At 34.9% G+C, this 16,097-nt stretch overlaps 1 protein-coding gene across 2 annotated transcripts; it reads right to left on the bottom strand.

Moving 5' to 3' along the window:
• Window positions 1–1,335: 1,335 nt before the first annotated feature.
• Window positions 1,336–9,403, bottom strand: LOC109213201 (probable WRKY transcription factor 20). 2 transcript variants are annotated; one of them, XM_019376962.1, is made up of 6 exons: window positions 9,007–9,403; window positions 7,657–7,848; window positions 5,701–6,259; window positions 5,422–5,578; window positions 5,193–5,348; window positions 1,336–2,361 (listed from the first exon to the last, which is right to left on the bottom strand). In XM_019376962.1, the coding sequence occupies exons 1-6, from the start codon at window positions 9,283–9,285 to the stop codon at window positions 1,869–1,871; spliced, it is 1,836 nt and encodes a 611-aa protein (XP_019232507.1). In that variant the 5' UTR covers window positions 9,286–9,403; the 3' UTR covers window positions 1,336–1,868. The 2 variants fall into 2 exon arrangements, with proteins under 2 accessions (XP_019232507.1, XP_019232508.1); XM_019376963.1 differs by lacking the exon at window positions 9,007–9,403 and adding an exon at window positions 8,151–8,319.
• Window positions 9,404–16,097: the final 6,694 nt, after the last annotated feature.

Below are 16,097 nucleotides of genomic sequence, written 5' to 3' on the forward strand. Positions count from 1 at the left end.
CTTTTTTCTTTCTTTTTTCCCTTGTCTTTTGGGTTCGACATGTCACTAAATCAGTAAGTACACATCTTTAAGCTTCAAATAGGAGATCAAAAGATGTAGGGGCCAACATGAGATCATATATAAGATATTTTTTGTACTAAAGCATATGTCTTTTGACTGCAAAAGTGTGTTCAAAGTATCAATAATTCGAATATTTTAGTCAGTACGCGTATGTAACGTAACTCTAAGAAATTGCACTAAATCAGATATATTTTACGAATGCTTTTCATTTTCACGTATTAATCAAGAATCTTCTAGAGTAGCTTTAGAAGATAATTACCTCCAATTTCTCCTTATTTTCATCATTTCCCTTTTTTTTCATCATTTCCTTTTGTCAAGCTATATTAATCCTCAAGTTTCAATTTGTGCGGCTAAGTTTGAATATGCATACAATTTAAGGGAAAAAAGGAAGACTTTTGAAACTTGTGATCATAAATATATCATAATATTTGTTTGATTGTAAAAATCTTGAAACTTGTGGTCTTAAAGATTTCATAATATTTGTAGGTTATATAAAAATTTTCTCATTAAGGGTAAAATGAGATATTTAAATAAATTATTTTCAAATATAAAGAGTTATAATTCATTTTGGTACAAACTTAAAAGAAAATATTACCACATAAATTGAAACGGAGGGTGTACGAACTAAATGCAAGTTCGTAAATAAATACGTGGATGTCACAACATATGACCTTATAAAGAGATAGTGACGTTAATACTAATGTCAAAGTGAATGGAATAGTAAATAGTACTCCCCCGGTCCAAAATAAGTGATTTTTTGGCCTTTTTCTTGTGGTCCAAAATAAGTGATTTTTCCAGATTTTAAGAATGAATTAATTATTTTTTTCCTACATTGTCCTTGGAGTAAATAGTGTTGGAATATGTGTTAGGAGTGTTTATGCGAGATAGTAAAGGTTAATATGGTCAATACCATTGCTAATTAATGTTAAAAGGTGGATTTCTTAATCTGTGTGAAAACATCCAAAAAATCACTTATTTTGGACCGGAGGGAGTAGTATCAATTTTAGAAATGATTGCTTTGGTTCAGCAAATGCACTTATATCCATAAAAAACTTTTCAACATCGAATCACCTATAAAGTAATTACAGTTAATTGTTCATAATAAACCAAAGAAGTAACGTAAAATATAAAACAAATGCATTACAACAAGTTAAAAAGTAATTAGAGTTAATTGTTCATAATAAATCAAATTAATAACGTAAAATATAAGACAACAAATGCATTACAAGAAGTTAAATTATACCAGTAGCTAAAAGAAAAATTACACTATCCATGTATATAAGTTGTATTAATGTAAATTTACCACAAACCTTGCATGGGATTGCGCTGAGCAATTACCTACGGGTACTGCAATCATTACAAATAATGACGTACAAGAGCAACAACGGAGAAGTACAAAAATTCATTTCCATCCTATCTGTACCTCATTATATTGGGAAAATACATTTGTCACGTGTCTAATTCCATATTACATAAAGTACAACATATTCAACTATTTAAAATCACTAAACGAAGCCCATTACTTCCCCGTTCCTCACACCCAGGCCCAACAAAGTCTGTCTACTGTTTGGCGAACATATTGACGTTCACATTTGCTAATATATCGATAACTGTTACAAATGGTAGCATATAACAAGCTAATTACACAATGAACACTTGGTGAAGCTGTATCATACAACTCCTAGGTTCTCAAATCTGAAGCTGAGTGTTACTCCAAAGAGATTAGCCCTCTATAATCCACCAAGAAGCAGAAAAGGAAAATGGATGAGGCTTCTTATTCTTAAGCTTTTGCTTGAAGGCGGAAACAATCATGGGCCCAAAATTATCCTTCCATAGTTTTGAGGACATTGAGTAGAAGGTTGCAAGGGCAGAGACTCAAAGCCCGTGCCCTGAATACGATTATCTATAGGTCCAAATCGACTCATGCCACCATTTACGATGCCATAGCATGCTGCAACAGCAGCTGGTTGTACTACCATCATACTAGAACTTGAAACCTGAACTTGGTTACGTACATTTTCTGCAGGCAGTGTTTGAAGTTGTCCGTTGCTCCTATTCTCCATACCATATCCTATGCCAACACCGAGATCCAAGCTAATTGAGCCATTCTCTTCTGCCCTGACCCGTGAACTTCCAGTTACAGGCGCCGATCCTGCCATTTCATGGCTATTATTCCTAGCTGTTGGTACATCGTGATTGTGTTTTCCCTCATAGGTAGTAATTACAGCTTTGGGATCATGGGATGCCCTCTCCACATGTTTCCTGACAGGGCATCCAGCATTGGTGCACTTGTAATAACTCCTGCATCACATTCATACGAATACCTTTAGAAAAGATAAGAAACTTATCGCTAGAGTGAAGAAAAGAAAAACACGGTCCATCGAATTTTGGATATAGACTTTGCAGGTTTAAAGGTAAACTAACCATTTACTTTTGCTAAAATGATAACTAATAATCACCCTCCCTCCATAAACAAGAAAAAATTGAAAGAGAGGTCAACAAATGTAGGTTCTTTCACCTGCCAACATAAAGTACGCCAAATTAATTAAAACATCACTGGGTCCTCCACGCAAGGATATTCAAAAGTTCATGATTTGACAAAGTATTTGGGCTACCTTGTGCGCACCTTGACTAATTTCATGGGATACCTGCTACCTCCCACCAGCAACAGGTACAAGGTAATTCTATCCATAAGGCTGGGACATATAGGAAGAAATCACCTAGTGTTTTTTGTTTCTATTGGGAATTGAACCTGAAACATCATAGTTCTAAACCACTTCATTGACCACTAGACCACACCTTTTGGTGCTAATTAAGAGGGGATTACTATTTATTGTTTCAGCTTTGATTCATGCGATAAAGGGGTGGATTGACATTAGAGAGGAGGTTCATCATGCAAACCTGTGAAGTTTAGACTACGAAGTGCATTCTCTAACCATACTTGTCAGAAAAAGAAAAACTATCACCTTACCATTTTTTCACAACAAAAAAGAACAACCACAGTCTAACTTTTTTATACTTATTTGCAAGTTTGTTAGTCTAACTTTATGAATAAACCAGTGTTGTAAAAAGCGTGCGCTTCTCGCTTAAAGCGCTGAAGCGACGCGAGGCGAGGCTAGTTCGCTTTTCTGCCATAAAAGCGACTCACATGAAAAAAGCGCATGCTTTACCCTGTTAAGCGAGAAGCGCAACGATCCAAAAAGCGCAAAAAAGCGCGCAAGGTTAAGCATCTGTTAGGGTTTTTTTTTAAAACTTGGCAAAAACTTAACGCAAACAAACACTTCTTCTCCAAGCGACTGCTGCTCCAACGACCGCTGCTTCAACGACTGCTTCAGTGCTTCTTCCTCTGATTTTCTTCAGTTCCTGTTTGACTCCTTTTCTCTTCTTTTTTCTATTTTTTTCACTTTTTATTGCTCTATTCTTGTGCGGTTGTGCCCTAATTTCTGGTCTGTTCTTTCTATGCTCTGTTTTTCTCTTCTTCTTTCTATTTTTTTCACTTTTTATTGCTCTGTTTCTGTGCCCTAATCTATGCTCTGTTTTTCTGTTCAGACTTTTCTGGTTCGAAAAAAAATTAACTGTTCTGTTCTGTTATGACTTTTGAGGATTATTCACTATCTAGTTTTAGTATCTATTATTTGCTTCTTAATTCAAGAATTGAAACATTTGCTTAACGTTTGCTTAGCCATTTATCTATGCATATTTTATTTTTTTATTTATGTGTTAAATTGCCCTTCACATGAAAAAGCGCGCGCTTCGCTTCGCGCTTCTCGCTTCGGTGAAGCGAAGCCTCGTCGCTTTTTTGCGCTTAACGCTTTCCAAAATACTAGAATAAACTAACAACTCCAGCTGGATCATTTTGCATCCGGTGTTTGACTGGGCATGGAATTAAAAAAAGACTTTTGGAACATTACCAAAAGTACTACTAGAACTTATGGTCTTAAACATGCCACGCTATTTCTATGGGTATAAGAGAAAAGTCATTAACGGTAAAATCAGACGCGGATGTACTATAGTAGGTACGGGTTTAACTGAACCCATAACTTTCGGCGCGGATCATAAATTTATGTGTAAAACTTCCGTGAGATTGTAATAAATAGTAGACATGAACCCATAACATAAAAAACGTAACGGGTTCAATGCTAAAATCTTAAAAGCTAAACCCAAAAAGTTTAAATCCTGGATCCGCCTCTGGGTAAAATGGAAGTTAAAAATAAAGAACTTTTAAAGGTGTGATTTTCTTTGGAATAGACTAAAAAGGAAAGAGTGCTTAATTAAATAGAATCATCTCCATCATTCTATTATTCCCGCTACCAATTGTTATACGTATTATTAACACCACAATACACATAAATAGGAGAGGATTTGAGACCAAAAACAAATCTAATGGAAAAAGATTGAGAGTGTAAATAATATAGCAAAATATATCACAAAAACATAGGTGGAGATGGGGTCGACGTTGGTCAGCAGAGTCACTGCTAGATGGGCGGAGGGAGCAGTGTAGAGCTAAAGTTATTTATTTCACATGATAAATTTTATTTGATTTATGTACATGGCTACCATGCAACAAAAATTGACGTATAAATGATTTCAAATCACTTCTCAACAGTCAGTACACAATCATCTAAGAATTCATTTAAAGAAAGTCTAATTAGTTGAAAATGGCTTATCATTCTAAGCTGATTATGCACAGACCCACGGCTTTCTGCTATAACAGATGACTTCTTAAGATCTTTCCTGCTATGGCTCTATGGGATTGTCAATTACTTTCCCAGTTCAATTAAATATCACCACTACATCTCATCTTGCCAAAACAATTGAAATCTCTTGAGTCGACTAGAAAAATGGCTGAGAACATTATGGGAAACTCCCCCAAAAAAAATTAATCTATTTGGACCATAAAACAACCTCTTAAGTCTTAACCACCTTGAACTTCAGACAATTAGCATTACACGCCACAGAGCTAGGAAGACTTTGACCAAGAGGGTACGCGAAACCGACACATAGGCTTGTAGGTAGAGAATTCCTAGGGGCACGAAACAACTCTCTCTAAGGAATTTGGCAAAATAGCCCCGCAACTTCGAGAGAAGGGGTGCATCCTCATAAAAGGGGGTCGCAGTGAATGCTTTTCGTACCTGGGATTAGGATTTCCACGGACCACCTTTTGACCGTATTTCCGCCACCTGTATCCGTCATCCAATATATCAACTTCACTCACAGTTTGAACAACAACGCGTGGTTCACGGATAGGCTTAACAACTGGTGTAATATCCATCCCGCCATCCATTTTCCTGCTTAAAGACTCAATTGTCAAAATCAAATTACATCAAAGAAATAACTTTAGGGCCTTCCTTTAGTACTTACCTTCTTTTTGCAAATGGATCATCCTCATCCAGCTGATCATTAGCACTCTGCAACTGAGACACTGTACCTTCAAGACCATCATCGTCTGCTAGTCGAGGTGATACTGGAGTACTACTGGGTTCAATGTTACTGGCGTAGGCATTAGTGTTGAATTTGTCTTCAAGAAAGATAAACCAAGAGAGGAATAACTCCATATGAGATTAAGGAAGCTTCAATAAAAACTACCATGTCATGCATTTGTTGAAGGAAAAAAACCCTTAAAATAGCTATTCACTTTACCTTCTTGACCAGTGAAGGATGCTTCTTTCTCACTTCTGTCTTCCTGGATAGACGTAAGAGCACCAGGTGTAAACCTACGGCTGGGTTGAGGTTTAGGATGATCATGTGAACCTTTATAGACAATCTCTGTTATTTGTCCTTCAGGAGAGCGCTCAAATATCTTTTTAACTTCACAGTTTGGGTATGTACATTTGTAGTAGCTCCTTGGGAATTCACTACCTTTAACAAGTTTCTGGCCATACTTTCTCCAGTTATACCCATCATCTGATGATCTCTCAGCTGTTATCGATGATACATCTCTATTATCAGCATGTGACCCCTGCGAGCTTGGATTTGAGTGACCTCTCTGACTTATTTCCTCATTATCAATTGCAGCAGCATCAGCAGCGGCAGTACTAATGGACGAGGCATCTAAACTAACAGGTGCAGGTAGACTCACTTCTTTTGAATTAGGCATCTCACTTTTAACAAGAGCTGAAGGTGCAAATGACTGAGAAAGACATCGATCTTGAATTTGATTCAGTGGTTCACTTTGCTGTTGGTTCAAACCTGCAAAGGTCTTCATTACAACAGTGTATTAGGAACTAACTAGATTCAACTTGGTTAAGATAATAATGAGGTTCACATGTAGCTTGAGGTTCTAAAAGAAGAAAAAACTAAATAGAAGGGGCAAAAGAAATCAAAGATATGCAGGGAATAATTCCATCCCCAGTTGGACTCTCCGCCATTAAATCCATAAAATGTAGAAAAAAGGGAACTGCTTCCAAACCCCAAGTATCAGTCAAGTATGAGCATTTTATCCACACGCACACAACTGCAGGAGAAAATAAATAAAACAGAGAAGAAGAACTGGCAACAGATATGCAAACCAAATACATGGGCAAATCAATCATGAATCATCATTTTTCTGGCAATCAGTTAACACCTTTTGACTGGACTTAAAAGCTGTATTTCATTCTTTTCATTTTTCATGAAGTCAATCTTCAAAACTAATTCATTTAAGGGTCTCGAAACGGTAACGAAAGAGATGCTATCGTTGTACCGCTCTATACTTATGTTAAAGTGAGAATTAACCAACAGAAGCCACCTATTCCTACAACTTTGGTTACAAAGCAATTATGTGATAATCATATGCAAGAATTTGTCTTTCTCTCACTTGCAGAGTCTCATTGGCGAAAGAACTGAGACAACATTCTTTACATTAAATGCCTGTTGTATATTTGTAATTCATATGTGACGAAATTCATCTTTTTATAAGGTCAAATGTGATAAAAATCATATGTAAGAAGACCAACAGAATTTCTTTGACTGACATATCATTATAAAAATTTGTTTTTCTATCCTAATGCAAGCATTAGGATAGGTTGTCTACATCACACCTTGGGGTGCGGCTATTCCCCGGACCTTGTGTGAACACGGGATGCTTTGTGCACCCAGCTGCCCTTACATATCATGTCATAATTAAAAGCATACAACAGGCATTAAGTGCAAAGAATTATGTTTCAACTTTCAATCCTTTCACCAATGAGATGTTGCAGCTGAGAGAGAAAGAATTTCAAGAACACCATGTCAGATTATTAAAGCAATTTCTGAATCAAGCACTGTTCAATTTATGAAGTGGACTTTGGCAATTGTTAAGTTTTAAAGGTTGGGAGAGAAATAACTACTCCGTCTATCCCAATTCATGTACTGATAAAAAGAATAATATCTATCTATATTTAGAGACAATTTAAACTTGTTTTAGACCACAAGTTTCAAAAGTCTTTCTTCCTTTCTAAAACTCTGTGCCCAATCAAACTACATCCCATTATATGGGATGGAGGGTAGGGAGTAATATTCAATAGTGCTCTTCTTGTATTTCCTAGTGTCTAATCTTCTTCACACACTTAGGCTTTGAATAAGAGTTAGGTGATTTATTTCCAATAATACCAAGGATAACAGTCATAAGGGGATTACCGCAGCTTCCTTCGCCACTGATCCTGATGTAGAACTAGATCCAACAGCAAATTTAAACTCAAATTCGCCGGTCGTTTCACCATATGCATTTCCACTGGAACAGCTTCTCATAAATGAAAAGGCAGCACTCCCGCTAGAGCCTTGCATTAGTTGAAACTTGGAGAAGGAACCTGTGGTCGGGGACGGCTCAGCCTGCAGGTTATAAGTGAAATTACTATTCGTCGATTTCTTTCTCAATTGAAATAGCATCTGAACATAAGATAACCAAAGTGATAAAAAAAATGCCTCGTTTTTCTCAGCTTCCTGCTTCTTTATGGGGAGATAAATCCTTTTTATCTCTTTGCAATGTAACTTTATCAATTTGGGTGAAGATACTTTCAAGAAAGATAGATGCTACTTATAATAGTTTCAAAGTTATTCATTACCGGTCAATAAAGTGGAACCTTTCCATGCTTAAATGACAAATACAGCAGGCATGATTATAATAATCTTACCGGTTAGAATAGAAAAAAGCAGAAAACTCTCTGGTGCCATTATTACGGTCACATTCACAATACTAATATATTTCTTCTCTACGGAACAACTTAGTGGTGAGTTGAGCACCTTGCCAAAAGGAAGGTTCAACATGTGAAGAAACAAAACTGACGGCTAAATATGGAGAGGAAGAAAGAATATATATTCTACAAAAAATCTAGAGGAATAATTCTATCAGCTTCCCATAAAGTAAGCATCAGAACCAACGGTTGCAAATAGCACAGAAATCCATATATACATATGCAAGCATATATTAATACATATTCCCCAAAATTGCACAGGAGAAGAACCACGAGGTCTGAGGTTCGAATCTTAATGAAGGCAAAAAATACTAGGTGATTCTCCTATCTTCCTAAGCCTGGGTGGCAAAAGTTATTTGGTACAACCATTCGAGGTAGTACGTAGTGGAATATTCGAGGTGCGTGCAACCATCATAGAAAAAAATAGCACTCATGTGAGAAAAAAGAATCAAGCGAACAAATTGCAATGTAATGAAAACAACCAAACATCTAATATATACTAATTCCAAACGTACTTTAAATCACATCAATAAATTCTTCCGGTCCTCCACTCTTCATAGTATTATTATTAGGTGAATAAAGCACTATCTAAAACTTAAACTAATGATGCAATTAAATAAGGAAATCGAATACTTAGGTTAGCATTTCACTCAAATTGAACATAGCACAACTATATTAAAGCAAAAAGCATCTATTAGGGTATCGGATCCCGAATCTGAATTGAAATTGTTAGAATATTAACCGCAAGAATAAATTTCTTCAACAACGGTTTTAAAAAAAAAAAAAGAGAACTAACTTTGATGTTAGAAAGGAGGACGGGAGATTCGAGAAAGGAAGAAGGACTGAGACCAGGAGGGATAGTGATACATGCGGAGCGAGAGATCGGGAGCTTAGCAGGGGACATGAGCCTATATTTAGCACCTCTACTGCTGTTCGATCCAACGGCGGAAGCATCGCAGCTTGAGATTTTGAGTTGCTGCTCCGAAGACTCATTGATGGAGGGTAGTGGAGATGAGTGGCTGTACTGCTGGGAGTAGTGAGACTGAGACTGAGACTGAGACTGAGAATCTTCCATTGACGATTCAGAAGAGCTTTTTTGGAGGTAGGAAGAGTACACAGTCAACAGGAGTAAGGTCGGGGTGTGGTTTGTAGCGTCACGTGGGGGGTGGGGTTGGAGTTGGACGACCAAGGGTCAAGTGCAGATGAGCAGGGAAAGAGATATTTTTGCCTTTTCCACCAAACTAAATTAAATAATTCAAATAACTCTAAATTTAATTACTACTATTATATTTTGGAGGTGAAAGAACTTCTTCTGAAAATAATTTTCAGATTTTGAAAAAAGAAATCTCGACAATTAGTTTCAACCAAGTGACACTAGAGAAAAGTTTTATCAGTTATTTCAGATGTTCAAAAATAAAAAATAAAACAATGAAATGCTTTTCTTTAATGGTGTTTAGCTGGAGAAAATTATTTTATTTTTTAAATTTCTTTTTCCCATTATATATTGTTATGAACCTTACGATAAGTTAAAGTTTAATTTGAATTGGTTCTTAGTAAGGTGGTACCTATTATTTTTTAGATTCGGAAAAATTTATTAGACGTATTTCCTAGCCTCTCATACTACTCAAGTAGGTGTGTGTTATGTAAATATGAAATACAACTATTAAATACTTGCTTTAATGATTTGGCATACCTAGTTTTTAATTTAAAAAAAAAACAGAGAAATTTGCAAAACAATGATTTTTGCAAACAAACGCCGCTTGAATTTAAAAGTTACTTTTTAAAAAAAAAATTAATTAAAATTTGAAAAATTTAAACCTCATAATTGATATATTGAAAAAAACAAACACATATAATGGGTAAATATCGTGTACGTAAAATTGAAGGTTGGACGTAGTTGATAGGGGTCAAGAGATCTGGACGATATGGGCCTGGCTTTTGTCTTTGTCGTGTGCAATTCAGAAATGGGAGTTTTAAAGGGAAATCTACTCAAAATGCCCATTTAGGTTAAACTAATTACCCGCTTCAAATATTTTACATAATATACCTATGCTGTCAAGAATATTTACCCGTACTTTCTCTTGACATTTTCTTTTTCCCATTAATTACTCTTTGTCTTTTTGTGCTTTCTCTTTCCTGTTTTTTTTCTTTCTATTTATCCTAGACTTTCCCTTTCTTCCGGTGATTACTTTATGTCTTTTTGGATTTTTCCTCTCCTGCTTATTCCTATATAGCACGTTATTCATCTCTTTCAGCGTATGTGCTTTTGTTTAAACTTTGAAGGCTTCAGGAGCATCTTTGTACTCTTTTTCATGCATTCATAGATCAAGATCCCCTGATCCAAAATGTCTCGTTAATGAACTCCATGGATAAGTTAACTCTTCAACCACATATAGAGGCGGATCCAGGATTTAAATTTAATGGGTTCAACTTTTAATTTTAACATTGAACTCGTTATACTATTAAAATTATGGGTTCAAATCTAGTACTTGTTGAGATTTTATTGGGTTCTTACATATAAATTCATACACTGTATCGAAAGTTATAGATTCAATCGAACTCGTATCTGAAAGGCTACATTCGCCCTTGACCACATACTGCGATTATCTAACTCTGAAGATTATTATTACTATGACTTACTATATGATTCACAATCTAATGACAAAGAAAAAATAAAATAAAGTAAGATTCTTTTAATTAATAAAAGAGCTAACAAAACGATATATTGTAATAATATGCAATATTTCCGTTGAAACTTGAATAAAAACACATTTACCTAACAGTATACCGCCATGGTATCAAAATATACTGCAAGAGCATACAGTTATACTGCAATAGTATACATATATACCGGAACGATATACTATAATAATCTACCATTTCAACATAAATTTAAATAAAAACACAGTTACCCATCAGTATACCGTTACTATATCACAATATACTGTAAGAGTATACTATAATATATAGAGTATATAGTTATATTGCAACAATATACTATAATAGTATACATATCTACCGAAACGTTATATGGGTAGGGTCACGTAATTATTTTGTATGGGTAAAATCAGGGTAATTATTTTGGTTTCTATGGGTAACCTTGTATATATCCCAGTTTTAAAGCTTTACCCACGAAAAGTAAATTAATTACCCTTCTCTACTCATTAGTTTTTCTACCCACCAAACTAATTATTCTTTTTATCCATGGGAGCTTTTGTGGGTATTATTATTAATATTAATCTATATTATACTATACTAAAAGCACGAAGGCCTTTAGCAAAATATTATTCACCTTTTTACCCTCTAAAAATAGAGTTCACGCTCGATGAAATTGTCATTGAATTATTATTTTATTATTTAAAACTTTTAAATTAAAATTACATCTTCATATTTAAATGTAACGACCCGACTTGTCGTTTTAAGAATTAACGCCCCGTTCAGCGACTCAAGGTCCCGAGTAACTTCGTAATATATATTATGACTTGCGTGCGCAGTCCGTAAAAAATTTTCTAGAATGTTTTTATATGAAAAATTGATTAAAATGTGAAATAGAGCTTTAAAACTCAACTGAGTTGACTTCGGTCAATATTTTGAGCAAACGGACCGGGGTCTGTATTTTGACTGTTCTGGTAGGTCCGTATCATGATTTGAGACTTAGGCATATGCCCGAAATCGAATTCGGAGGTCCCTAGCTCAAATTATCGTCATTTAACAAAATCTAGAAATCTAAAGCTAAAGATTTCTAAAGTTTGACCGGAGATTTGACTTTTGAACAAACGACCCCGGAATGAAATTTTGATGATTCCAATAGCTTCGTATGGTGATTTCGGACTTAAGAGCATGCTCGGATTTGGATTTGGAAGTCCATAGGACAATTCGGCGCATCTTGGCGAAAGTTGGAAAATGAAAGATTTTTGGAAAGTTTGACTGAGAGTTGACTTTTGATATCGAGGTAGGAATCCGATTCTAAAAATTGGAACAGCTCCATTATGTCATTTATGACTCGTGTGCAAAATTTGAAATCATTCCGAATTGATTTGATACGTTTCTGCGCAAAATATAGAAGTTGGAAAATTTGAAAACTCATCATTCAATTCGATGCGCGATTTGTAATATCAGTGTTGTTTGACGTGGTTTGAAGCATCGAATAAGGCCGTATTGTATTTTGGAATATGTTGATATAATTGATTAAGATCCCGATGGCCTCGGGTGGATTTCGGAAGGTAAACGGAATGGATTTCGGACAAAGAGAGTTGATGGAAATTTCTGTTGCAGAGCTGTTCGCCAGAAATTTCTGGTGCGTGGAGCCATATTTGGAAGCTTATATCTCGCAATATATAAGGAATCTGAAAATTATCAAAATATGAAAGTTGTATCCATTTGATTCTAGTTTCCAGAAAGTTAAACCATTCATCATTTGGACATTTGTACAAAAAGTTACAATGAATTGAATGAAGGCTAGTAAAGCAGTTTCGCCTGAAATTTCTGATGCGTGGAGCCGCTTTTGGAAGTTTATATCTTGCAATCTATAAGGAATCAGAAAATTATCAAAACAAGAAAGTTATAGCCCTTTGATTCTAGTTTCCAGAAAGTTAAACCGTTCATTATTTGAACATTTGTACATAAAGTTATGATCGATTGAATGAAGATTGAAGGCTGGTACAAGCAAGTTCTGGTGTGGACTTTTAGTGACGGAAAATGGACTTTAGTGGCGAAAAATGGACTTTTAATGACGGATGGGCAGAAGCTTAAGGACCAAAAATGGTCATTTCCTTCATTTCGTTTTGGATTTTTAGAGCACAATTCTTGGGAGATTTTCACGGGAAAACATTGGGGCAAGTGTTCCTTATCCTATATTGATTATATTTCATGATTCCATACTCATTTACATCCATACTCATTTACATCCTGAATCCGTGATTTTATGGAAGAAAAATCAAGATTTTTGCAAAATCTTCTAAAAACGAAAATTTAAGATTTGGAGGTCAAGTTGTTATCGAAATTTGATAAAATTGGTATGGTTGAACTCGTATCGGAATGGGTGTTCGGATTTCGTAAAAATTATGTCGGTTTCCGAGAGGCGGGTCCCGCGTTGAATTTTGGTTGACTTTTTAGAATAAAATTTTAAATAGATATTTTATTATCCGGAATTATTTTTGATGAATTTTAGTGAAGTTATACAATTAATTTGGATAGACTGGAGCTATCCGGAGGTCGATTCAAGCAAGAAGGCGATTTTGGAATATCGGCCTAACTTCAAAAAGGTAAGTATCTTGCCTAACCTTCAGTGGAGGAATTACCCCTTAGGCATTGAGTCTTATGTGGAAATTGTGTGAATGAAAACTATGTACGCGAGGTGACGAGTACATACTTGGTTTACATGTACAAATTATATCGGTTAAAATTCATAGACGCCCTTATGTATTAAAGTGAAAAATTGTTGGAACTTAGTAAACCCTTGATTTGTCATGCCTTATTCCTTATTTGTCGAGTTTTTATTTATATGATAATTTGGTGAAATTTCCATTTGGAGTTTCATGTGAATTCCGTGTGTTTGTTGATTTAATATTTTTTGAAAATAATTATATTATGGATTTCCCAATCTACAAATAATTAGTTAAGTAAGTTTAAATTGAGGTATTAATATATTTATCAAAAATATAGATTAAAATAGTTGTTGTCTTATGCTGAGTTAATTTTCCATCTTTGTTGTTGTTATCGAAGTTATATGTACTTTGTGTGGAGTCTTGGGCTATTTGCTGTGAAATTAATTAATTTTGTTGTATCCTTGAAATTGGTTGTGGCCTATGGGCAATTTATAATATGAATTGTTATTTTGTGTTGTCGTGGTAATATCCGTGTAAATTGTTGTGTGATTTGGGTTACTGATATACGGCGAATAAGGGTGGCATTCCACTGTTGATATTATGTGAGTATAAGGGTGTCATTTCACTGTGGTTATGTGTTGGGATATTTTCTGGACGGAGAGATAAGGGTGGCTATTAAAAGGAGCGATAAGGGAGGCTAATATATGAGCAATAAGGGTGGCTATTATAGGAATGATAAGGGTGGCTATAGGAGAGATAAGGCAGGCTATTGTCAGGGATGATATGTGGTGATGTGGGGATATTGTGTTGGTAATTTTTATGTGATGTTGTGATTTTCTAGTGATTTCTTTTATATATTGTACAATTTATTTTATAAATCCAGTAAATTTGACAATAGTCAGATATATGTTGAAATTATGAGCCTGTGAATATTGCCGGGCGGATTATGATATAGGCACGAGGTGCCGGGGATAAATGATGAATTTATTATTGGTACGTGAATTGTCCGTAAGGTTATGATATGAAATATGGGCACGGGGTGCCGTGATTATATAATGAAAATGATATTGCCACGTGAATTTTCCGTGCAGTCATGATAGAAATGTGGGCACGAGGCGTCGTGAGTAATGATGACGATATTGGCACGTGAGTTGTCCGTGTGGTTGTGATAGAAATATTGGTAAGAGGTGCCGTGGAAATATGAAAATGGGTTGAGACCCGTATTTTATGATTTTTGAAATGAACTGTCACAAGGTGACTTTTATTTGAAAGAATTATATTCGAAAAATATTATTTGAAATAATTATATTCGTAAGATATTTGTTTGAAAGAAATATATTCGAAAGATATTTATTTGAAAGAATCATAGGCGAAAGATTTATATTTGAAGGACTTGATTAATTGGTCGTACTTGTATTCATTATTTGCTGAGCAATATTTATAGTTTTCTTATTGCCCTGCTGTTTCTATCACTGGTTGATTTGTTGCCATCATTGTTATTTGTTTTCTATTATTTTCGTATGCTATATTGCACAGGTTATTAGACTAGTGAGTGTCTTGACTGTACCTCGTCACTAGTCCACCGAGGTTACTCTTGATACTTACTGGGTACCGTTGTGGTGTACTCATACTACACTTCTGTACATTTTTGTACAGAATCAGGTATTGGAGATATCAGACTCGGACAGAGTTAGAGTGTGATCGCAAGGATTCAAGGTAGAGCTGCTTGGTCGTCGCAGTCCCTTGGAGTCTTTCCCTTTTATCGTACTGTCAATTATTATTCGAGCATTATTATATATTTGATTTCCTTGAGATCATTTCATGTATTCAGTTAGAGTTCGTGACTCAGTATTACCAATCTTGGGAGGTTGTATGATTATTTTCGCTGTTAGTTTTGACACTTGTATTAAATTCTATTTTTAAAAAAATGACTTGAATTGTTATTATGATCGGCTTACTTAGTCTTAGAGACTAGTGCCATCACGACGGTTGTGGTGTGATTTTGGGCCATGACATTAAACTATGTAATAACTCTTAATATTTAAGAATTTAATATCTTTTAGGATTTTACTTATATAAATATATATTTTTTCCTTATTTGAATACAATTCAATTTTTTTTAAAAAGATATAGGAGTAATATACTTAATGTAGTTTAGATTTTCATGATTCCTGCAAGTTTTTGGTAGTAAGCCTAATATTTAGGAGTACTATTTTTTCTTTTCCTACATAACTTTTCCAAGAATGAGAAAAAAGGTAGCGTGGTATTAAAAAGTCGAAAAAATCTTCACTAGAGTATTAGTCCACTCTTTTTTTTAAGCAATCCACTAGGCAATGTCTAGGGCTAGTTATATATATATATATATATATATATATATATATATATAAAAGTAAAATGTGTCAGGAGGTCTAACATGATGAAAGAAATAAAATTTGACTACTACTACAGAGTACCTATTATCAATATTGAGCAAGGAGCTCAACATTGATATCACATTTGGTCTAAAGTAGAAATTGAATATAAGACGTAATTCTACATAAAAACGTTCACATTTGCAATC

The sequence above is a fragment of the Nicotiana attenuata genome, unplaced genomic scaffold (genome assembly GCF_001879085.1).
Source record: "Nicotiana attenuata strain UT unplaced genomic scaffold, NIATTr2, whole genome shotgun sequence".
Lineage (NCBI taxonomy): Eukaryota > Viridiplantae > Streptophyta > Magnoliopsida > Solanales > Solanaceae > Nicotiana > Nicotiana attenuata.

Coding starts and splice junctions, on each gene's coding strand:
- LOC109213201 (XM_019376962.1), bottom strand. CDS start 9,285: ATGGAAGATTCTCAGTCTCAGTCTCAGTCTCAGTCTCACTACTCCCAG. Junction 7,849..9,006: donor TCCTCCTTTCTAACATCAAA/GTTAGTTCTCTT, acceptor TATAACCTGCAG/GCTGAGCCGTCCCCGACCAC. Junction 5,579..5,700: donor ATCCTTCACTGGTCAAGAAG/GTAAAGTGAATA, acceptor TCTTTCTTGAAG/ACAAATTCAACACTAATGCC.